The sequence below is a fragment of the Python bivittatus genome, unplaced genomic scaffold, assembly GCF_059951505.1.
Source record: "Python bivittatus isolate LINGU-HERP-01145 unplaced genomic scaffold, Pbiv_v1 ctg000080_np1212, whole genome shotgun sequence".
In the NCBI taxonomy this organism is placed as follows: domain Eukaryota; kingdom Metazoa; phylum Chordata; class Lepidosauria; order Squamata; family Pythonidae; genus Python; species Python bivittatus.
The window spans coordinates 60,280,079-60,305,795 of NW_028277035.1; the positions used below are offsets into that span (position 1 = coordinate 60,280,079).

Here is a 25,717-nt window from a genome sequence, read left to right on the forward strand (position 1 = left end):
TGGTTAATTTCTCATATCACACTGAACTTCAGAGTATACAAAAAATTGGAGAAGAAAATAATAGAACGTATTTAATTTGCATTTTTAATTTATTGGTATTTCATGCAGGAAAAACCAGATCCTATATACTTGGAAGTAAGCTCCTGGAGCATTCTGAAATTTAGAATAATTTACCAAACACTTTGCCTTGATTTGACATGTCTTGACATTTGCCTGCATTTTTAACCACCACCAAAATAGATGCCACTCACTACTGCTTTTGTTTGTCTTGTTTTTTATCTTTAAAGTACTTGTATCTGACTCACATGCTGATAGCCATTAATTTGGAAGTTCAGTGAGACCTAGTAATGCGATTTGCTCCTCTTCCTCTAGGCTATACCCACAATTTGTCTCAAGATTTGTACAACCTGAATGCGATGGTCAAGCCAAAAGATCAAAATCACCAATTGTAAGGAGCAATTCCCTTCAGTCACACCTGAAACCCTGAAGCACCAGGATTGTTGCAAGTATGTCTGTTTGGGAAAAGGACCCCAGTCTGAAGGTGTTTCCCTTTAGCACATGTGTGTGAATGTGCGTGCATGAGAAAGCTACAGCTTGTTCAATTTTTGTTGTAACAAGAAGCCTCCAAAATTCTGCCTTTTTTTGTTTCAGCAAGAGCACATACAGTTCTTTTTGCTTTCTGTAGCTGAAAACTATATAAAGTAAATCAGTTAGTATAACTTCCTCCATTTCCCCCACAGTTCTCACAACTCTGTGCCTTTATCTCATTGAATTCAGAGCACTATTCTCTGTACTTTAGGCCTTGCTCTTGTTGAAACAAATGTGCTGTTCTCTGAACTCCTTGCTTTTCTCTCACTGAATGGAATAATTGCTAACTTCTCATACATCCTTACTATTTCTTCTTTGACCCTAAAAGGAACAGTTCCTAAAGGATTTCCAAAGGTTTGCACCAAACTGTTGTTTTTAGGGTAACAAAAGGGGGGAATTGTTAAATATGTAATTGGAGAGTAATCCTATTAACTGTATTTCATTTTAATGAAATCCAGAGGAGATGAAATCTAATGTTGTTTTTGCTTTGGCTCTGCATCCTGGCTTTTGGAATGTAGCCACCATCATGCTACTCAAAGGCCAAGGGTCCTTGGCCCAGAAGCAGTTGTATCCTCCTGTTCCAGGGCCTACTGATTCCTGAAGGAGAATGGGATAGGCAGGAAATTGGCCTTTTCTACCATTAAGAGTTTACAATGTTCTGGAATAAGGAGTTAGAGTCTGGAGGATGAAAATTATTATTTGAGGGGGGGGGAGCTTACCCTTCACTGTAATTAAATATAGTAATGCTTAGGAAAATAGCATTTAGTAATTCTGTCTACTCAACTAACAAAATAGCCCCAAAGGGCAGAGATGGGCAACAGGCAGTTCTTGATGCCTGTTGCCTCCCCTTTGCCTGATTTTTTTTTTTTTTTGCAATTCCCAGAGCCGCCAGAGATCAATTTACCAAACCTTGGTGTCAGGCTCCCCAATAACAGGGTTGGCAAAATCTTTGGTATTTTTTCCTACAAACTAAGAAGGAAATAGGATTAATAAAGTTATTTACTGATAAAAATAATTTAAACCTAAAACCAAAAAGGGGAAATAGCAGCCTGTCCCTCTGCTGAGATCCTCAATCACCTCATTGTCATTAGCCACATAGATCCTGGCAACCAAAGTAGGAAGTTTATCCCCAACTGCAAAACTTCTGCCTACTCTTCTTTAGAAGGAGGTAGCTGAAGATCAATACTTTGTTTTAATAAAACATTAAAAAAAAAACAGAATTTACAAAGTTAAAAACAGATTATAATTAACAATAAAATAGGTACTAAGATTATTTATACATTTATACAGATCAATCTTTTTTTGTTAGAAATTTTTCATATTAAATAGGTACTAGCCACATTTACAAGTAAAAATATGCCTCTCTCCTAAAGATATAACAATTATCATGTAAACATACAAAATACGGAGATCCCATGCATGTAACAATACTCTCTGAACAGTTCACAGCATTCTATGGAATTGAACTTTAAAAATTATATAGATTCTGTTCCAAGAAACATCCTAACAGATGCTAGAAACAATATAGCAAAGGCAGTGCACACCTGTCATTCTTCTCTGCAGTCACCGTCTTGCTCCTGGGTATGTCCTGTAGACTTTGCTGAATGACAAGCTGCGTAGATATGTCATCCTCAACATCCTCATCATACATTTTTGTAGTATCATACAGGCTAAAACCACATATCTTAAATTACAAAATGAGGTGGGCCTAAAAGATATTAAAAGTCTTTTAATATCTTGAATCTTCTAGAAATATCAGTAGCTATAGATATAGAAATATGTGATGATAAATTTGCTAAGAAACAAAAGCAAATAATTCTTAATTGGACTGTTTCAGTCGCTTTTTGAGCATTGACTTGACAGACATCAAGGCCATCTGGTTCACATTAAACATAATCAGGTTATCAATTTGACTTGTTTTTTGCTCTTCTTGTTGAGTACATGCCCTGTGCCAAGGAACCCAGAATTGGAGGGCTCAGTTCTTCCTCATGCCTCATTCTCCTAACTGTACTGTCCCCCCTCCCCCAAGCTCAATACGTTCCTACTGATCTCTTTTGCAAGGCCTTCCCTCGTTCTGCTCAGATCCACTGTAAAGAATGTGCTGGGTCATATACATTAAAAAGCAACAGTTCAAACTAAAGCTGTTCAGACTGAATGGAAAGAGATATAGAAAATCTGTATTTTACTTATTAGTAAACAAGGAATATCATCTGCAATGCAGATGTTTCCTTGTAAAAATCACTAAAATTTGATTTAATAGTCTTTTACTGTTCAGGAAATATTCTCCATTGTACATTAAAACATGACTTACACAAAAATAAATACATAAATATTGAAAAAGTGTTTAAAATATTAAGCAAAGTTTATAGGACACAGGAAAATCACAAAATGTTTTTCTCTCTAGAATGCTAATATATAAAACAAGCAAAACATGCAAACACGCACACACGTGTGTTACTCCTGGAACGGTGAAAAAGAACATTCCAGAAATGCCAACATTTAACTTTAGAAATAGCTTAGAAAGTTAAGCTTTGGGAAAACTGACTTTTTAAAATGACAACACACATTTTCCTCACCTTTCTCCCACATTTAAAACATAGACGGCTCACTCTAAGCAAGTGTCAAAACCAAATGTGATGTTTGATGTATTGAAAAACGATCCTGTGCTTCTTGCATCATTCGCACCCATTAATAACTCACTATAAATATCTGACCATAAGATATTCTCTCTTGCAGACAAGACACATGGATTAAATGAGGGTCAGCAAATGAACCACAGGATCAAAAGAACAGGCATTTTAAAATCAGAATGTAATAAGTAATTGTAAGGAAAACTTAATTCTTTTTCAGAAAATTCCTAAATGTATAACATATAATTAAAGCTGCATCCAGTAAGAACCTGAGAAGTTATTCAGTACCAGATAACTGGTCATATATACAAAAACATGGACATTGATTGATTGATTGATTGATTCACTCATTTATTATGAGCCATGAAGTCAGTGTTTACTCTTAGCGATCACATAGATAGATTTTCTCCAGGACAATCTGTCCCATCCTGGTCTTTCAGGTATTCCAGCAGTGCACTGAAGGACATGATGCAGCCAAATGAAAGTATATTTAAATACCATTCATTTTAATGGGAAAAATAACTGAAAACAATACTACTTAAAATGCTCAACTTGTGTTAAGGATAACTACATTTTCTACTATGAGTGTCTTCCAGTAGAGAGAAATTATGTCAGGTATAGGGTTAGGGAGTTTAACAGAAGAACTTCATTCACCTCACTGGATGAGGCGGTGGATTTGATTCAGCCCCAAAGCAAACATGTACTTTGCATTCTTATTATACATACGGGAATCTACCAAATACTTTGTAGGAATTTGTTAGGCCTGCTTATGAATAGCTTTTGGGTAGTGAGTTCAGTTCTAATGTTAGCAGACATCATACATCACAAACCAAACAGCCTATTTGCAGCAACAGAAGCTGGGCATTTCACTTAGTATTGACCAAAACTATGCAAACCAGAACTACATCTCCAAGACTAGAAGCCATTACTGTATAAAACTGGGGGTGCACTTGAATCAGAGAGATGACATACCTAGAAAACACCAATTTTGCAGGGAACCTCTAGGACTTTGTCTCAGTTACAGAACTTGGAAGGGCAAGTTAACTTTCCATTAAATAGTTCTACTCTGCCCCTGTAATCCTGTTAAGGAACAAGGCCACTGGGCTAAGTCAGTTCATAAATAAAAATTGATTTCTCACTCTTTCTGTGGTACCTGCTAGTTTTAGATTGCATATGATGCCTCAACGTAAAATATGCAGCGCATATTATCAATTATGCTATCACAAGAACTATTTCCACAATATGATCAAGAACTAATTCAAGCCATTCTGTTAAAGATGTGTGCCCATCCACACGTAAGCAGCAAAGTATATGCTTATATATTTTAAAAAACATACACACAAAAAGATGCAGAAGCATGGCTGCAAAAGAATGGTTCTACTCCAGATAAATACAAGGTAGTCAATTCCACCTGAAAACAACAGAATAAAGGGACTGCTATTGACCTACTTTCATTAATTTAAAATAAGATGTAAGCAAGTCTAACTTTATGCAGGCAAAGATGATACTTCTCATGATATAAGTGATCATACAAATATGATCTTGGTACAATTATTATACCAATAAAGAGCATAAATAAGAGAATAAATAGCAGAAGTCATAAGAAGTAACAACTATAAGGTGTTTGCTAGGCATTTTCTTGCACCCCTGATTTCACTTGCACGTAATTCTTAATTAAAATTAATAGAACTGAAATGCTTAATTTTGGCTGAATTCTGTCCATGCTTTGCACATAATTCTCATAACGTAGATAGTCACACAGTATATGTAACTTTAAAATGTTTCTGGAATTGTATTGTTTGCTTTTGCCAGCAAGAGCGCACCCTAAGCAAAGTTCCACTGAGCATGCTCTGTCCAGTAGGAGATGTGGGGGTGGCCATTTTAATCAATCCTCTAGGCCAGTGTTCCTCAGCCTTGGCAACTTTAAGACGTGTGGACTTCAACTTCCAGAATTCCCCAGCCAGCATGTAAGTCCACAGGTCTTAAAGTTGTCAAGGTTGAGGAACACTGCTCTAGGCCCACATTCCAGAGTCTCTCACCCTCCAAAAAAGCACAGGAGTTGTTCAGAAAGCTGAAATCAACACAAACTGAATCAAATGTTTTAGATAAAAGAAATCTTATCACCATTAGTTATATACAAATGCTAAGAATTGAAAGGAAGAAACAATATTTATGAGCGGAAGGAAAGTTATTTTTCAGCAACTTCGAAATGAGTTATGATGGACTAAATAAGCCATATTTAGCACTCTTCTTATAAAAGAACAGAAAAAAACCTGCATCAATAAACAATAAAGGCATTCAATTTATTGTAAAATATTGCAATCAATTTGAAAGTCTAAATGATCAAAATATTTAGAAAGTTCTTTGCTCTAGGAAAAGATATGAATATACAGTATTTAGTCTTATCTTGTTTGAGTTCTATATAATTAGTCATCTAGCTGACAAAGTAGAGCAACTCCTCGCTTGATCCAATGCTGGACTGGATTATCAGTTAACAACTTCATTGCAATGACAAAGTTAGTTGAATGCCCAGTTGTGGAAAGGACTCCTTTGCGTTCACTTGTCTTGTACAATGGACACACATACGCATTTGATCTCTTAATCTCTGATGTTTTGGCTGCAAGGGAAAAATATTGTAAGGTGGAATCACTGAGAATAATGCATAATACTAAATAAGAATACTGAATGCCTACAGCTTATAAACCACACTGCAACAAGATAGAGTAAAACTGAAGGGAAGCAGTAACCCCACACACTGCATCTCTCAATGTGGGCAATCAAATGCATGAATGTGACATATTAGGGATTAACTTCTTACCCTTCTCACTGACATCTTAGCTTTGAGTATGATGGGAATTCTTTTACATTATTTTCATTTTTAAAACATTCCACTACAATGGTAGCAATTACAGAATAAAATCAAATGGTAGTTTAAAATCTTTGAGTTCAAACAGACTAATACGTAGATCAATGTAACATAAAATACACTTTTAAAGACGATGTTTGAGAAAAAAGAAAAACAAAAGAAAAACAAAACCATCACATTCAAGCAGAAGCATGGGGGAAAATGTGCCTTGATCTGTGCCTAAAGTTCAGTAGCAGTGTTATGTGAGTGCCTCCAGAGATACAGATTAAATTAACTGGCCAAATATTATGTATTTTAATTGTAAGCATCTTAAATTAATATAATTTAATTTAATATAATTTAATCACTGGCGTCGACGGCAGGACGGCAGCAAGGAGCGCACCAGGGGCGAGGCTGAGGCGGACCAGACTGCGACGGTGGAGCGGAGGCCAGAGCCCGAGAGCCCACAGTACCTGAAACCCATAGAGACATTAGGACCTTGGGGGTTCTGGGCTCTAGCCCCTAACATGGCAAGGGGGCTTCCCTTACCCCCAGAGAAGAGGCCGGGGGGACTGGAGTGGTTGTGGGGTGCGTTGGTGAGGGGTGTGTGGATGTTTGATGAATGTGCTACCCTCTGCCCAGGTGTGAGGCAGAAAGAGGGTAGGAGTGGATGTGGCCTTCTTCTCACCAGCTAGTGAGAGAGGCTGGTTGAGACAGGGAGCATGTTAGGGAAGGGGGAGTTGGGGTGACTAAGCCCCGGTTGGTGCTGAGAGCAGATAGCTGAAGTGCCACAAGGGCCCATTTCCCCCCCCCCCATATTCCCCATACCACCAAATTTTGTGGTATGGCAGGCCCCTTAGGTCAGAGGCCAGGAGGGTGGGTGGAGGATCACCTTGGGTGATTCAGGGTGGGTATTCAGGTGGTGACAGGCATGGGACTATGACAGGAGCCAGAGGGGAGGCCATTCCAGGGGAAGACGCCCCCAGTGTGTTATACCAGTGGCGTGTTCCGGCCTGCTGAGATGCCCGGGGAGTGGTCTTACCCAGTTATCTGGGAACAGTTTGATCCTGTTGGCCCTGAGGAAGTGGACAGGGTCCTCAGGGCTGTTAGCACGGCTACCTGTATTTTAGATCCCTGTCCCTCCTGCTTGGTCAAAGCCACCAAGGAGGTGACTTTAGGGTGGGTACTGGCGGTGGTCAATTCATCCTTGCAGGAGGGGGTGTTCCCGAAACCTTTTAAGGAGGCTTTGGTCCGCCCCCTCCTCAAGAAACCATTTCTAGATTCCACCCTTCTGGACAATTTTCATCCAGTTTCCCACCATCCCTTTTTAGGAAAGGTGGTAGAAAAGGTAGTTGCGCAGCAGCTTCAGAGGATCCTGGAGATCTATGCATGCTAGCATCCAGATGTAAAAGATACATTTCTGATCTGCTGAGGAAACAGCAAGGACATCTTGCTAAGTAACTTAAACCTCGTAAAGTAACATAGAACCTAACATGAATGGATCCATGAATTTGCTGCAGGAGAAAAGGGATTGGACATTTCCAAATAATTATTTATCAACTATTGACTTACCTGGTTTTATCCAAATAATGGGCATCATGTCAAAGAGTATTTTTGGATGTTGTTCACTTAGGAGCCCTCTGGTGGGGGGAAAAAGAAACAACTGTGGAAAACTAACATAATACACATAAGAAAAGAATAAAGTTTTATGTGGCATAACTTATTTAGGAAAAAGAAGACAAAATATAGCTACTTTCAGTCATCATAAATCTGATCTTCCATCATAAACTAAGAACTATTGCTTCAGCATAGAGTTATTATGTGTATGAATTTACTTGTGAATGCCGCTTCCTATTCAATTCAGTCGGGGGCAATGATCTGAACAAATATTAATAGGCAGATCATCCCAGTTTGAGAACATCCAGGTGTTTGAAGATGGGAATGCACAGTAATGTCTTCATATTAGTTATGACGTAGTAAAAAATGTACAAATCCTGCTATTATTTGGAATATTTATCTAGTATTCCCATATTTTAAAGAGAAATTTGCCTTTAAATCTACTGAGCATATATTACATCTCATGATTCTTATGAAACAATTAATGCATTCCTGTTTTAGAGTGCCATATCTCTGTGGCAAACATCCAGGAGACCACAGCCGGCAGCAAATACTTAAAGTTTCCTGTTTCTCACTCCTGCCATACAGTGGTTGTCTGGCATTATGCACCTCAGTGTGATGACCCTGTTTTTATTCCTGTTAATTTTGCTAGGAAAGGGATGTCAGATTACTGAAATAAGTTGAAAATGAGCATTCAAGAAAAGATGGGGAAGCAGTTTTAATATATGCCATGCACATTTACTACTGACTTTGCTCTATCCCAGCGAGCTCCATCTAAAAATAGCCCATGGATATAAACACCATCTTCTGGAGCAGTATTCGAAGTATCCTTTGGAATAACCTGAACCAAATGAAAATAATAAATTATTGCTTTCTTGTTTCAATCTTTTGTTCTTTTCAGATTGGAACTATGGTGACCCCTTTGGCAATTAAATATAATTTCAGCACCAGCTTTTCCAATGTGAACAGAGGAAGTACTGTATTTGAGGATTTCTCTGTCTTTAAAATTTCCTGTTTGTATGTACCATCCAGACCTTGCTTTCTGTTGACTGTGGCTAGGTAAATTAGTAATGAATAGAGATACATTCATTGGATACAAAGCAGGAAATGTGCTTCTTCTGACATGGCACAGGTGTTCTTGCTTTGCCTGTCACAAGCTCCCTAAAGAAACAGTGCCTTTTCCTGAGCTTGGGCCCAAGCAACTACAATCCAAGCCCAGGAAAATGCATGGCTCCTTTAAGAAGCTTCTAACACATACAGCAAGCATGCTTATGTTGGATTCTAAACTTCATTTCCACTTTGGATCCAAACAACTGCACATATCTAACAATGAACAGTATCTTTATTGCCCCCATGTCCTCACAACTTGTTAGATTGCTATTAAAATGGAAGATTTCCAGGTGAGGAAAATGGCAAACCAGATGTCTCCAAAGCAGCAGAGATGACGACACAGCGAAGAATGACAAACCAGCAGCAAGCGCAGTCCAACAGAACCTCTCCAGACAAGGAGAAGATAAGAGATTGCCACTTGTGATCCAGATGGCCGCTCCTCACAAGGAGACCACAGGACAGCGGTTGACTTGCGGGTCTGAGTGCTGGGAGATGAGGGAAGCCATCAAGCTCTCAACTGTGGTGGAGCCTTTAAAGACACTATGTTCAAATAACCTCACTTTTTAAATAGCTTTGAATTTATAATTATTTTACAGTTAAAAGAGGTCTTCCAAACAACATATTTGAAAAACTACCTGGTGAATAAAACTTCATCCTGAAACAAGAAAAATTAACCAACAGCTTAAAGAATTTAAAGAATAAAAAATAAATGGCAAAAAGCTAAATAAGAATTTAATTTAAGAAAGTTTTAAACAAATTAAGGGACCAGATAAATCTAGAATATTAAGACTTTTGCTAAGATTTTTGAAAAATTGAGTAAAGAAAATAATATCTTCATGGAAATATAAATTATTTAGTCTATTAGGAATTAGATCATTGGTTGAAAGTTCAAAACAAAACAAAACAAAACAAAAAACAAAACAAAACAAAGAAACCTGAGATTTTATGATTGTAGAAATGGGACACTAGAGGGGACTAAAAATCCAGGCAGGGAAAAGGAAAATGAAATATACAAAATGACAGGCGAAGGTATGACACTTGAGACATTTCAAAGGATTTTTGAAGGACTGGGAGTGAAACTTATAGTTAAACTTACAACAATAATTTCTGCACCTGCAAATTTATTTTCAGAAGAAGATTTTAAAGACGAAAGATGAAGAGAATAGCATGAAAGAATTTATAGACAGACCAGATTAAGAGGTGAAACAAATTCTAGCTGATGAAGAAATATTGGAAAATAAAGAAATTGTGGATTATAAAATAGAGAAAACAGTCAGAGTAGAAATAGAAATCACAAACCAAGAGATGAAAAAAGACCTGGACAAGGGCTTCTTACTGGATTTACAAAAGAGGGTTTCTAAAGCCTTAAAGAATTCTTTGAGATGGGAGAAAGAAAGTTTGAATGGAGATTCAACTCTGCAACACCAACCTGATGAAATAAAGATTAAGATTGTCAGAAACAAAAGAAAGGAATATAAAGTTGACTTGTTTGATCAGGGATAAACTAAGAAATATTTCTATAAAATTCTGGAAACCCTTTATGGACTTTTTCCCAACACATGGACAAAAATGACAACAATTTTTGGATTTGCAAATGGATAAGAGAGGTATTATGGGAAGAAGTGATTTATGTATGTAACCTTACAGGCAGTGGGGAAATACTAATTTGTCTGTATTTGTTGCAAGGAAGATCAGGAGTTGCTCCTTATATTCTTTTTTCTATCTTTTTTCTTCTTTTTCCTCTTTTTTCTATTTTCTTTTGCAATTGTATTTCTTTTCTATTTTCTATTTTCTTTCTCATTTCAGTTTGTGTTATCTTTTAGTATTGTCAAACTCTTTAATAAAAAGTATTTTTAAAAAGATTGCTGTTACAATGGTAGATTCTCAGCCTACCAATCTGAATCGTCAGAGACAGATTATATGGTGTGAAGAGAGAGAGTGGCATACAGTATCATGTATTGGCTGACTTGTCTGCTCTGGAAGTTAAGAATTGGAAGATTCTAGGCTATTGGGAGAACGAAAAACACCCTGAAAGAAGACAGTGGCACACCATTCCATACTGTTGCCAAGAAAACTGCATGGATGTGTCTGCATAGTCACTAGGAGTTAAACCTGATTTTAGGGAAGGCCTTGCAAGGTTCAGGAAGGCAGTGCACAGCCAGCAGCTGCCTCATGAAGGGCTGGGCCAGGTGCGCCTCAGCAGTGGTGGGACAGTGAAGGTCAGCTGGGGCGGAGTGCAGGGCAATGAGGGTGCAGGGCGGAGTGCAGGGCAGTGGGGATGGCAGATGGTAGGGTGGCAGGGCCAGCAGAGTGCAGGGCAGCCAAAAGGGCAGAGATGTGGGCAAGATAGGCGGGTGAGGACAGCTCACTTCGAGGTGAGCACGGCAGGGCAGGAAAAGCATGAGGTCCTGGCTTAATGATGGCACGGTCCTGGCCTAACAACTGTAACTGGGACTACTGGAACTGCCGTCGCTAAGCGGTGTGGTCATGTGATGTTTCACCTAATGACCATTTTGCTTAGTGATGGAAATTCTGATCCCAATTAGGGTTGTTAAGTGAGGACTACCTGTATCTGGGAAGGAAACAATAATCTCTGAGTCCAACTTTTTGAATGGCTGAGCAGAAGGTAAAAACCTAGAGGAAAGCTGCACCAAGCCCCCTACCACAAGCGTGGCACCCGCTTCCCTATGTGTCTGTGGCCCACCTATAGGCAACTTTTGCCAAATGTAGCTGTTCCTTTAAGAGGAACTGAGCTGTCTGCTTCTCCTGCACAGGTTTTTCCTCATTTCTTTCTGTTTTTCCAGGCTAAGTTTATGTTTTTCTAATACATGTTGCATACCTTCTTCAAGGCCCTCTCCATATTTGACTACAGTACGCAGCAGCTATTACCAAAAAGTCAGCTTCCCCTAGAAGGACACTCAAGATTGGCCTGCCTTGTTTCTCTTGAATATAACAGGGAAAGAAGGAGAAACTCTGTCAGGCTTTTAAATATTCCATTATTATAGCCTATGACAGTGAAGTAGAATGCTAGTATTTCTTGTACTATCTGTTTCCTGACCTTGTCTACCTTGAAAGACTGACCATTATGAATCAAAATAGGTACACTTATGAGTTAACACAATTATCTATTGGTACACTTTGCAGACAAATTTCTATATAATCTGTAAAATTCAGCCTTTGCAACCTAATTATACCTGAAACTCATATCCCAGGAGATCAATAGGGATCGTGTACTTCCTGGCATAATTCTGCATCGCTCCAGTTAAAAATGCTTGTGTGAAAAAGAACCCTGACAGCCAAAACACACACGGTTTTCCAGTGTTATACCAATCCTTGGAAAAGAAATAGAAGAATAATATTGGATTAGAGCCATATTTTACAAAATCTCATTGGCAAATTGTTAATAACTGTAGCAAATTATTTCACAATAATAAAAGGATCAATTACACGTTCGCTGCTTTACCTGTAAGAATTTCAGTCTAGCTAGAAAATCTAGAATATAGCTGCCCAGTGGTTTCAGACTTGGGTATGAACGTTTAGCCCAGTTTTCTGCAACTTTTCCAACGAGGAGGCTGGCACAAAGGGCCTCTAGTTCAGAATCCATCACAACCAATCCTTTAATGGCTTTCTTCAGATTGACCAAAGTTGTCCGTATGGTTCGTATTAAACTAAGTGTGCAAAAAATGTAGACACATAATTGAAGCTGCAAATTTTATGAGCTGCAAATGATTATACCTCTCTATGAAACTAAAAAATGATACTGCTATATTATGACAGCTGTAAAATATATTTGTAATTCAAGTTTCTACAATAGGATTAAGAGATTTAATAGAATCCATGTGCCTATCTGGAAAATTAAATGGAATATATAGAAATATGAAAAAAAACAAAGCCCTTACTTATTAAAACGTTCCATTTCTTGTACCAGAACAGTATTCATACTTTCTTCATATCTCACAGGATATTTAAAAAGTGCTGCTTCAATATCATAATCATTCGGAAGCTAGAAAGGATGATATACTTATTTTAATTCTGACAAATGTAAATTTATTTTATGAATGTATTTATAAATCAAGATATGGCAAATACAAAGAATTTAAATTCCAGTTGCAAAATTGCTATTACACATACTCTGTACATTCTACATAGCACCAGTTTCATTCCAGTGAGAGCAGGAGACAGTCATTTAGGGAGGTAAATACCTTTCAACAAACTCATATGAAATCCTCTCCCTCTCTCTCTCCCCCTCCCTCCCTCCCTCCCTCCTTCCTTCCACTAAAAACAGATGTTTTTAGGGGAATGTTTGTTTACAACATTGTTGTGAATGGAATCTACAAGTCAGACTGCAGATTACAGACTCAAATTCACATCTCCACAAATGATGGCTCTGTCACATACAAAGAGGTTATTGATTTCTTTGTTTCTGTTTGGGCTGTTGCATTTTATTTCTTTGAGTGTTATGGAATTGGGCATTGAAGTTCAGCTGTTGTTCATATTTCAAATTACAGCAAATATGTCCCTATTGCAATAACATTATTAAAGATATATTTATATATTAATAATATATTAAGATATATTTATTGAATACATTATGAATACCTAGTGCACTTTTATCTCTTTCCACACCTCTGAATAAGAGTCTATTTCAGTTTTATTATAGACAAATGTGACAATCACCTATTTTTTAATATGGCATAATAGTGCCCCCTAAAGGATCTGGTAAGCATTTTGTTAAGAAGTATGAATTGAGATAATTTGTATTTGTTTCCAAAAGCTTTTCCTTATAATCCTTTTAATACAGTGGCATAACTGGTGAAAATTAGTGCCTTTATCTTTCAATCAGAGTCATTAGGAAAGTGGGTTCAGCTTCCAGGTGATTTCTTACATTGTTGGATAGAGCCATATCAGAAATGGAGCACATCTGCTTGCTTAACTAAAGCAACAGACTCCATGTTCTGTAAAAATGAGAAGATAATACTTCATGGAATATGAAGGACCAAACAGAAGTAAATGGCCCAGATTATCACTTTCAGTCATTTTTCTATACAGGTAGTCTTCAACCTAAGACCATTTGTTTAATGACCATTTGAAGTTACAAAGGCACTGAAAAAAATGACTTATGACCGGTCCTCACATTTACAACTGTCACAACATCCCCATAGTCACACGATCAAAATTTGGGCACTTGGCAACCGGCATGTATTTATGACAGTTGCAGCATCCCAGGGTCACATGATCACCATTTGTGACCTTCCCAGGGGGCTTCTGACAAGCAAAGTCAATGGGGGAAGCTGGATTCACTTAATAACCATGTGATTTGCTTAATGACTGCGGCAAAAAAGGTTGTAAAATCAGGCGTGACTCACTTAATGACTACATTGCTTAGCAACAGAAGTTCTGGTCCCAGTTGTGGTCGTAAGTCGAGGATTACCTGTATAGCATACTTCACACATGTGCTGAAACCCCAGATCTTATTTAATCAGGTAATTTGTAACTAGTTTAATTAGACCAAATGCATTCATTTTATTTGAAATTCTGTCTGTGATTGTTTCCTTCTTTTTCTGGATGTTTTATTTTGTTTTGTTTAACTATATTCCCTCTTTTCCAATAAACTAATTTTAGTCATGGACAGCTTATAGAAGCCACAATGACATCAAAATGTAAGGCAAAGTGATGCAGAGACGTATAGTAATTCATGTCATTTGAATGATGCCAATATAATACACACAATGTCATTTGCCCCACTTTCTGTTCCTTGTAGACATATTTGTATTTTCAGTATGTTCACAAGGCTATGCTAAATTCTATTTTTCTGGGCTTTAGATATTCAAAGCACCTTTTTTTGGTCTTTCCTAGAGCTGAGTTGAAGGAAGATGCTGTTAGTAAAAAGCCAAGAATTCCCCACCCAGACAGATTAGCGTGTAGTATTTTCTATGGACAGGCAGTCCTCGGCTAATGATGGCAATTGGGACTAGAATTGCTGTTGCTAAGCGATGCAGTTGTAAAGCGCGATGTCATGTGATTGTGCCAGCTAGCAATGGCAATTTTGGCACTCTGGATTGCTGTCATTAAGCAAATCACCATAGGTCATTAAGCAACAATATCAATTGGTGACCTCCTACTGGTTTCCCCATTACTTTGCTTGTCGGAAGCCAGCAAAGAAGGTTGCAAATGGTGATCACATGACTGTGGGGATGCTCCAATGACCAGAACTCCAAGGACTGGTCATAAGTACCACTTGTTCAGCACTGTCACAAGTTTGGATGGTTGCTGAACAAGTGGTCGCTAAGCGAGGCCCCATAATTACATTTTACTGGGACACTCTTGGAAGAAGTGGTATGCCAGTGGGACTTCAATTAACCCTCACCCTTTCTAGCTCATTACAGCAACTTAATATTTTACTATACTAACTTGCTGTTTATTATGTTCATACAACATTTGTATGTTGCCCACTCCACAGTTTCTATGGCAATATGCTTTACAGTAACTAGAGGGCAGATAATGCAAGATCCAATGTTCCCTTGAGGCCTGCCATGTCTGGATACTGAAACATAGTGATACCTCACTATGTTTCTCTCACTGAAGCGGGGCTTGAGAGAAGAACTAAAAGCAGCAATTCTAAGCTTAGCAATGTGGCTATGGATCATGTGGTTGCTTCAGTATTCTTCTCTTGGGTACTAGGCAATGACATTGTTACAAAAAATATTATGTTCCTATTTCCTCCTCCTCCTCCTCAAATAAAAATAAAAGCCCTCTGTCTTTTGTTTTTTGTTTATTCAGTCGCTTCTGACTTTTTGTGACCTGGAGAGACATTCCCTCTCCAGGATTGCCTGTCTGTAATTCTGAGTTTTTATAAGCTCATGCAGGTGTCAGGGACAGTATCTGGACAACTTGTCTTCTGACAACCTCTTTTTTGCCTGTCTGATTTTTCCAGACATCGGGGTCTTCTCTGATGACTCTTGCTTTTACATTATGTGTCCAAATCTTAAGTTTTAGCTGCATTACTTGTGCTTCCAGGGAACAGTCTGGCCTTGCTTCATCTGTTATTAAATAATTGGTTCAAGGTGTTCTTAACAATTTTGTCTAGCACCACAATTCAAAAGCATTTTTTCTTTCACTTATTCTTTCTGACAGTCCAACTTTCACAACCATGTTGCAACTGGGAAAGCTATAGCTTTCACAATATGTATCTTTTTCGTCAGTATGATATTTTTTCACTTTAATAATCTGTTTTAGAATTGGGAATTTTAAACAATATAAATTACATTACATTAAATTAAATTAAATTACATTACATTGCATTGCATTAAATTACATTAACAGCAGAAGAATAATTCTGAGGCAGCCATAGTATGAGTATTTATTTTATGTCCCTTTGTGTTACCTTGCTGAGGATGTCATCTGCAATTTCATATAAAGTGCTGTCACCACCACTTTTAGACCCTCCTTGATTGCTTCCTCCTTGTGTCAGCAGAAGAGATTCAAAGGTGATTTTTGTTTGCTGGAGATCCTTTGATATATCTACATTATCATGCAGCCCAAACACTTCTGGTTGCTGACTAACAGGAAGATTCTAGATATAAGACCATATTGATTATTTAAGACTGAACAGTTACTAAGAGACTGAGGAAATATTAATTTAATCAGTTAGTTTCATTGTTTGGCAGATCATTGGAGCTCTGCGGATTATAAAAAGGAATCTTTTTTCTAGGGTAAACAAGAAAATCCTACACTCAGACCAATGGTATATCAGCATTCATTATACTGAATATTTATTTATTTATTTATATGGCTGCCCACCTCACAAAAAGTGAATCTGGGCAGCATATAACAATTAATTAAAACAATAAATATATAAAACAATCATTAAAATATACAATACAAATTATAAAAATGTACTATATAAAATATAAAAACCACAAGGCACAAAAGAGAGTGAATGTTAACAATAATGGAGCCATCTTAAGGTCTCACCAGTCCCTGATGACATAGCTAGGTCTTGAGGGACCTTCAGAACAGGGATGGAGCTATCTCACTTCATGGGGGAGAATATTCTATAAGGTGGGTGCCACGGCAGAGGCCTGCCTCCTGGGACCTGCCAAGTGTAGTTCCATAGCAGACGGGATCTGCAGCATGCCTTCTCTATCAGATCTGATGGGACGGGCTGATATAATTGGGGAGAGGCAGTCCTTCAGATAACCTGGCCCCATGCCACCAAGGGTTTTAAAGGTTAAAACCAGCACCTTTAATTGGACCCAGAAGCAAATTTGCAACCAATGCAGCTTGCGGAACAGAGGTGAAAGATGTGCTGTTCTAACAGCACATATAACTGTGTATGCTGCTGCATTCTGCACCAGCTGAAGCTTCCAGATACTCTTCAAGGACAGCCCCACTGTAATGGGGAGCGCATTATAATAGTCCAACTGGGAGGTGACTAGGGCATGAGTGACTGTAAGCAGAGCCCCCCAATCCAGGAATGGGTGCAACTGGCACACAACAGGAAGCTGTGCAAAGGCCCTCCTAGCCATGACTGCTACCTGCTCTTCAAGCAGGAGGTGTGAGCCCAGGAGGACCCCTAGATTGCACACCACGTCTGTCTGGAGCAGTGCAACCTCATCCAGCATCAAAAATGGTATAGTCCTAGATCTGGCAGGCCCAAAACCCAAAACCACTCAATCTTGCCAGGGTTCTGCTGAAGCCTGTTGTTCCCCATCAACACCCTCATAGCCTCCAGGCACCAGGATAAGATGTTCATGGCATTGTTTAATTTCCCAGGGCCAGGGACATGTAGTTGGGTATCATCAACATACTGATGAAACCTCACCCCATGGTGACAGATGAGCTCACCCAGCAGCTTCATGTAGATAGAGGAGAGAGCACCAAACCCTGCAGCACCCCACACAGTAGGGGCCAAGGACAGGATCTCTCCTTGCCAATCACCACCAACTGGAATTGACCCTGGAGGAAGGAGGCGAACCAGCACAACACCGTGCCTCCCACCCTGAATCCTCTGAGCCAATCCAGAAGGATATCATAGTTGATGGTATTGAAAACTGCAAAGAGGTCAAGTAGGGCAAGGACAGATGCACAATCCCCATCCCACCCATGCCAGAGATCATCCAAAAGTGCAACCAATGCCATTTCTATCTCATACCCAGGTCTGAATCCTGACTGAAAGGGATCCAGATAATTCGCTTCTTCCAAGGTCCTCTGAAGCTGCTGTATAACCACCTTCTCCCCAAAAAGGGGAGGTTACATACTGGATGAAAATTCTCCAGTATAGTGGGGTTCAGTGATGACCTCTTGAGGAGGGGGCAGACCAAGTCCTCCTTAAGAGGTAAAGGAACAACCCCCTGACCCAAAGAAGAATTAACCACCTCTAGAACCCACTCACACAACACCCCCTGGGTCGCTTTAATAAGCCAGGAGGGGCATGGATCTAAAGAGCAGGTGGCTGAGCTCACAGTTCTAAGGCCCCTGTCCACTTCCTCAAGTCCAACAGGCTCAAACTGTTCCAAGATAACTGGGCAAGACTCCTCTCCAGGCATCCCCTCCAGACTTGTAACAAGGCCGGCATCCAACTCCAAGCAAATCCGAGAGACTTTGTCCAACAGATGCTGAACAAATTCCTCTGCACACCCCTGTAAGAGGTTCTCTGAGCCCCCCTACCCAAGATGGCTCATGTCACCCAAAACAGGGCTGTGGGACAGCTATCTGCAGATGCAATAAGGGTGGAGAAGTACTGTTGCTTTGCTGCTCCTACCACCCAGAGATAGGCCTTAATAGCATCTCTAACCCACATTCAGTCCAGTTTGTCCCTTGTTGAGTGCCAGTGACGCTCTAGATGTCTCTTTTCTCATTTCATCTCCCTCAACTCCTTTGTAAACCATGAGGAGTGATAGGATGCCTGAGAGGGGAGAGGTTGCATGGGCACGATCCAATCCAAAGCCTCAGCCACACCCTTATTCCAAGTGGCAACCAAGGCCTCAGATGGACCGTGCAGCAGACCAGCAGGAACAACCCCCAGCTCCCTCTGAAACCTGTCTGGGTCCATCAGTCGCCAGGGATGGACCAATCTAATGGGGCTAGCCTCCCTGAAGTGGGCAGTGGTGCTAGAGAACCCCTAAGGTAATCAGGGCATGATCTGACCATAATAAGGGAGACACCAAGACCTCCCCCAACATCAGATCACATAGCCATTGCTCCAACAGGAACACCAGATCCGATGTATGACCACTATCCCATGTCTGGCTTTGCATGATCTGGGATAGGCCCATGCCCTCAAGGTGACCATGAACTCCTGAGCTGCCTCAGACCCCACTCCTAGAGAAAGTAGATTGAAGTCCCCCAAAACCATAAGTCTGGGGAACTCCACTGCCAACCCAGAAATGGAGTCAAGGAGCTCAGGCAGGGAGGTTGCTGTACAGCAGGGAGGCTGGTACAGCAGCAACAATCCCAACTGATCCCTAAAGCCCAGCATAATGAACAAGGTCTCACATCCAGTGACCTGTGGTGAAGCACCCCTGAAAGCCATGGGAGGTTCCCAGATGACAATTGGCACACCTCCACCCTTGCCCTGGTGTCTTGGCTGATGGCACACCCAAAACCCAGCTGGGCATATCTCCAAAAGGGTTACCCCCCCCCCACCTCTGGACCCAGCCAGGTCTCGGTAATACATGCCAGGTCGGCCTTCTCATCAATGATTAAGCCACTAATTACAGACCGACCTGGCAAATATTGGCAGTTTCTACCTTGAATTTCATTTGGCACTATTTTCTATAAAGTAAAAAGATAATATATTACAATTGTCTACAGATAGAAATGTACTCAAGATGAATTTAGCTTGCTAAGTTTAAAAAAATATGAACACAGTACCATAATGTAAAGTAAAATAATACCTTAATAAACTCAATGTAATCATCATAACTGCCCCTTGGGGGCGCATAATAGTTGCCACTAGGAGAAAAAGTATAATGTGAATTTTCCACTATATCTGGGTTGTAAAAGTCAGCAAGCATGGTCAGTAGTAGACGTCTGTCCCAGTCATCTGTCACTCTTCCTCCATAGTTGCACTCCCCCGTAAGGTAAGTTATTGCTTCAAATGGGATATGTTCATATTCATTTATAAACAACTGAAATTGTAAATGAAATACTCAGATTAAAAACATTCACACTATACAATGATTTGCTCTTGTAGTACAGCATTCTAATGCATAATCAGAGTTACTGTATCATCCCTTTGAGGAGCCATACTATTTTTGTTAAAGTTTACAAGGGACATCAGTGACAATAAGAATACTCAGGTGGTTCTCTAAACTTTTTGGTCTGTTAAAAGAGTATCAACATTTCAGGACTGGACTATTTTTCCCAATGGTGTTCTGGAATGGCCAGTTCAAAGGAACATCTTTTAAGTTTACTGGCAAGCTGGACGTAATTTCCTTTTAACTTAATTCAGTTAATGGAAAAGACACATTAATTCTAATATATTTAACAATACAGCTCTTGTGCATACATACTGTTTCAAGCAAGCTTACTAGCCTTTTAGTTGCCTTTGGTAAGGCAATATTAGGCACAAAATACAGGTGGACAAAGTACAGTGGTACCTCGGGTCACGAACTTAATTTGTTCTGTGACTCTGGTCGCGACTCGAATTGGTCGCAACCCGAATCAAATTTTCCCATAGGGTTCAATGTAAATACGGTTAATCCGTTCTGACACCTATGAATCTGGTCGCCAACCGATTTTGGTCGCGACCCGAATCAAATTTTCCCATAAGGTTCAATGTAAATACGGTTAATCTGTTCTGAACCATATGTATTTTTTTTTAAACCACAAAAATATGAAACAAAGTACAGTACAGTACAGTACGAAGAGAGAGAACACTAACCTTGCTCAAGGTGACTTCTGGCGTGGAGGACAGGAAGGCGGGTGGGGAGGCGGTTATTGTTTGGAGGGAGAGTCCCCCTCCCTACAGGAAGCCACGACCACGTGTCACAGCAGGGAAAATGGCCGCGGATCCTGTTCGTCACCCGATGCGGAGTTTGCAAACGGAAGCAAAATTTTGCAAACGGTGCTGTTCGTGAACCGAATTGTTCGTGAACAGAAGTGTTCGTGACCTGAGGTACCACTGTATATGCATATCTGAGTTCCTCAGCAATAGGGTCCACTCAAATATGAATTTAGAATGGAATCAGCTTATGAACTTTTTGCCATAACCTTGGGTAGATTTTGGAAGACACAATGAACAAGTTTACCTGCAATTGTCTCACACTGATTCGCAAGTCTGATTCATTAAATCCATATGGAATGTTCCATCCCAGAGGTCCAAATTTCTTCCTCTCCTGTACCAGGGCATGAAAAAAGCAAACTCCAAACAGCAGTTTCTCCCATCTCTTTTAGGGGGAAAAAACACTCAGTTAACCCAAATGGAAATAAGACGAGGCAGCACACGGCAATAAAATTCTGCATATGGAAAACTTGTGGCTTATAACAGCATAGAAAATTAGTTTTGGCTATACAATGACATCTTTCACTATTTTGCATAAGATGATTTTCCCAGCAGTACATTTTATTCAGGGCCCAAATTTTATATTATTCTGCACGCTTCCAGAGGCTTTTGTAACCACTTGCCTAATTGCTCCACAGCTATGCTACCCACATAGAGCACTTATTTTAAGGCATTGATTGGGTGTGAGAATCTGCTTTATTGTGCACGGATGGGGAACTGCCTTAGCTTCTTTGAAGTAACTGTGAAATAATAACAGATTTACCATTTTTTAGGATTATGGAACTGATGGACACAAAAGCTTGAAATTATAGCAAAGGGAAAAGATACCATGACAGGGAGATATCAGCAAGTATGTGGAGCAGAGATTTTATAAAAAGGCTAGAGAATAGGAACCTTATACATAAATTCTTATGTAGAGGCCCATGTTTTAAGGCTACACTTTAAAATTTAGCAAGCAAAACTGTGTAATTTTGCTAATTAATTATCAAGAAGAAAGTTACCTGCTCCTTTCTAGGACACCCAGCAAAAAAGTCTGGATCAGAAACAGGATCAGAGAGGAAAGACTGAAGCAAATTCAGCCGAAGACCTGTAGGAGGTTCATTCGTCATCTTCACACCGTTCTGAAGGATGGTGACTGGAAACTAGACAAAGCAAGCATGGTAATTTCATTAACAGTTCTATTCTTATTCATTCTTTTTATCTAATTATTCAGCACACACTATCATTTTCAAATATTGTGCCTAATATTTTTTGCATCTATACATCAATCAATCAATCAATCAAATCATGAGGTTCAATAGTCTGTTTTCTCCTGATTTTTATTTTCATATATAATTTATTTACTGCCCTTCAGTACAAAGATAGCTATTTTACATTGTGTATGGCATCAATATATTAATCTTGAGGATTAGGTTTATAACAGAATATCAGTGTTAATTGACTCAGGGATGCTAGACAACAAATCCCATAAACAGAATAATTCTAATACATTTCCTCAATCTTAGAGCAGTGCAGAATATATAGCAAAAGTCATCTTCAGAGCTCCTGTAGCCAAATTATTTAGGGCTTTAAAGATCAGAAGCAGCATTTGACCTGAATTAACTAGTGCACTTCTCTAAAGGATTTATATTATAGAGTACATCCTGTGTGTGCCAATGCACCACATGTACTTCCTGGTTGGTGGGACATGGGTAGTGTATGTTGGATTACAAGGTAATCACTACATTAGAGATTCTAGCTTGTACAGAATAGCATTAGCATGCTTCGGGTAAAATAGGGCTTCGATTGTGCTTGTATTCTAATGACCAACGTGTACCAAAACTAACCAGCACTGTCTGGACAATTAGCAGGAAAAGCTACATATGGCATGGATAAAACTAAGGCAGATAATCGCATCTGCTCTAACTAAACTATAAATTAACCACTCATAATACAAAGTAAATACTTTGCAAAGTATTTATAAAGCTGAAAAAATGCAAAAGAAATCTCAGATCATCAAAAGGCCCATGACCTTTATAGGGCAGGAGTTCTTTGTGAATACATGACTGGAAACAAACAAACAAGCAAACAATCATAAGGAAGCTGAATAAAAATCAGAAGCAAAATGTTGACTTAGCATATTAATTACAACAGTGAATTAGAGTGCATTAAAGAACAATCAAGAGAAAGAAATATTTCCTTTTTACAAATAGAATAGCTGAGAAATGTAAGAAAATGGCTGATTATCTAAAGATGTAGGACATTGCATTTATTATAAAATACACAATTTCTCATAAGTAGTCAAGTACATTTCACATTCAAAATACCTTGGGTGATGGATAACTAGTCAGCCAGAGCCTGAAAGAGGAATGGCAAGTATCACTGTTGAACTCTTCACAGATTTTCTCCAGCATTGGCATCCAGGAAACAGCAAGATGGCAGTTTTGTAAACAGACCCAGGTCCCTTCCTCCATTCCTTCTCTAATCATTTTTGTTGCTATTGGTCCTTGCCCTTGTCCCAAAGAGATGGACTGAAATTTATTTCCAACCATATTTTTATCATTTGCAAATTTTAAAAGACCTGGTGTGAAAATAGTAATACATTAATAATTGCTGTCCTGAAGATAATTATAAAGCACAAATCTAAAACTATTTGTAAGTCATGCCTTTTAATTTACCAAGGCATTACATTCAAAATCAGATTTGGTAAATGTCTACATTTCATTTGTAGGTGTGAGGTGGCAAATGCATGGATTAATATGGGGCAATTTACATACTCCAAGATATAAATAACAGCATGAGTTCATCATCTGAAAATACATTTAATGTGGATGTTTACACAGTCAAAAAATATTCTTAAATTATTAGGTTATGTCCTAGTGCTACCTCTGCCCATAATATCTGAAACTAAAAGCTCTGAGGCTATGCCACATTCTAATCTCTTCAGCTCATGAAGAGATAATAGTGAATAGTGACAATTACAAAAAAATATTTATTTATTTAATTATTTATGCATGCATGCCACCTTATCAGACAACTCCAGGTGGCCTACAAGAAAATACACAACATAAAACAAAAACATAGAGGTGTCATGAATCTGTACAATAAATACAATAGCATCTCTGATCATTCAGCCCACAGATCTCCTAAGTACTACCAGTCTACACTACTTTCTAAAAGCTGTTTGGAAAAGCACTGTTTTTATCACTTTTCAAGAAGACAATAATGAAAAAGCCATCCTAACCTCTGAGAGTAAGCTGTTCCAGAATGAGGGGGTTACAACCAAGAAACCCTGCTTTTGGATTCCCACCACTTTAACATCTTGTGGGGAGAATCTGCAGCATTTCTCCTTGACCTGCAGATTCGACCTGAAGCAGGCAGTCCCAAAGATGTAGAATACCAAAGTCATAAAGAGCTTTATAGTTGGCAACTAGCATCTTGAACTGAACCCAGAAACCTACTGGTAGCCAATGTAACTCATGCAAGTTGAGTGTTATTCTGCTGTACCAGCCTCTACTGGGCTGTAGGTGAGCAGCTGCACTCTGCACCCGTTGTAGTTTCAAACTATCTTTAAGGACAGCCAAATGTAGAACAAATTGCAGTAATCCAAATGGGAGGTGATAAAGGCTTGAGTTACTGTTGCTAAGATTAGTTACTGTTGCTAAAAGCCTTCTTGGCCATAGCTTCTCTCTGCTGCTCCAGCAGGAGCTGCAAGCCCAGGAAGAGCCCACAACTGCATATCTGCTCTTTCCATGGTATCTAAACCAAAGATGGAACTACCCAGGAATCAGAGGGTTTTGGCAGAAATAGCAATGCTGTATTGCTGGGATTCAATCTAACCTGTTCCATTCTATCCAGATCCTCACAGCTGCTATGTACTGGGTCACAACTTCCACTGCATCCCTTATTTTGGCCCAGGGTAGAGATGTATAATCAGATATCAAAATGCATCTAAAAGAAGTTGCTGTGGCCAGAACAAATTATTCCCACATACCATCTTCCAAAAGGCAACCTGAAAGAAGGCTGCCAGACAGCAGGCTGTGGGCACAATCACGGCAAAGTATTGACACTTTGCCACCCTTACTACCCCCATGTAGAACCAAACCTGAGGTCTTTTTCTTCTACCATGCTTACTCCAGGAGACTTTTCCAACTTTTCATCTTAGATCTCCTGAATAAACTAAGGAGTTCCCAGGTCTAAGGTACACAGAGAGACTGCCCAATAGCAATCCTGTTCAAGAGCCCTTCAAATCTCAAAATTTTAGAGCTTGACCATATGCCCAACAAAACATCCTGTCAGATTGCTGGGAAACTCCCCAAGTGCCAGCTGGAAATCTATCAGACCTATTAGATACCTGGGGGTAGGCATCTTAATATGTGTGCTCCCCCCCTCTCCCCAGTGCTCTGGGCCCATGATAACTTGGGACTATAGCATCGTCATTAAAATCTCAAGCAACTCCCAACACTCCTTTTCAAGGAGTGATGACTGAAATCTGCCAGCATGTAAAGCCAAGGGGAATCCACCATCAGTCTGGCAATGATGTCAAGCTGCTAGGCAGGAGGATGGATGATTCAGCAGCAGGACTCCCAGTTTTACATCTGGTGCCCAACTTAACATATATGTCCTGACAACCATCTACTTGCAAAACAGGACATCTGTTCATCATCAAGGGCTTCTAGAGGATTACTGCCTACCTCCTTTCTTGCCATGGCTAATGCATCAGCAATACAGATTTAAATTATGTTTTGTATTGACTATTGATCTTAGAAGATTCACAAACACAGCAAACAGGACAGCAAAATGAAGTACATTTGTCTCCCCAGCTCTTAATTCTCCCATTCTTAGGAAGGTTTTGAAAATGTATTTTCTTTTTATCTTTTCATTGTTTCTATTAACATAAAACACAAACTCAGTTTTGTGAACAACGAACAAGAGATTGTA

At 39.3% G+C, this 25,717-nt stretch overlaps 1 protein-coding gene across 1 annotated transcript in view; it reads right to left on the bottom strand.

Moving 5' to 3' along the window:
• Positions 1-5,598: 5,598 nt before the first annotated feature.
• Positions 5,599-25,717, bottom strand: part of DNAH12 (dynein axonemal heavy chain 12) — a 117,864-nt gene continuing 97,745 nt past the window's right edge. The window contains exons 63-73 of the mRNA XM_088134789.1: positions 23,104-23,357; positions 21,799-21,939; positions 21,045-21,182; positions 19,689-19,922; positions 16,175-16,363; positions 12,690-12,793; positions 12,254-12,458; positions 11,985-12,122; positions 8,430-8,521; positions 7,636-7,703; positions 5,599-5,835 (exon numbers count right to left, since the gene is read on the bottom strand). Of these exons, the coding sequence (XP_087990915.1) occupies positions 5,645-5,835; positions 7,636-7,703; positions 8,430-8,521; positions 11,985-12,122; positions 12,254-12,458; positions 12,690-12,793; positions 16,175-16,363; positions 19,689-19,922; positions 21,045-21,182; positions 21,799-21,939; positions 23,104-23,357 (1,754 nt within the window). The 3' untranslated portion in view covers positions 5,599-5,644. The remainder of the gene's footprint in view (positions 5,836-7,635; positions 7,704-8,429; positions 8,522-11,984; positions 12,123-12,253; positions 12,459-12,689; positions 12,794-16,174; positions 16,364-19,688; positions 19,923-21,044; positions 21,183-21,798; positions 21,940-23,103; positions 23,358-25,717) is intronic.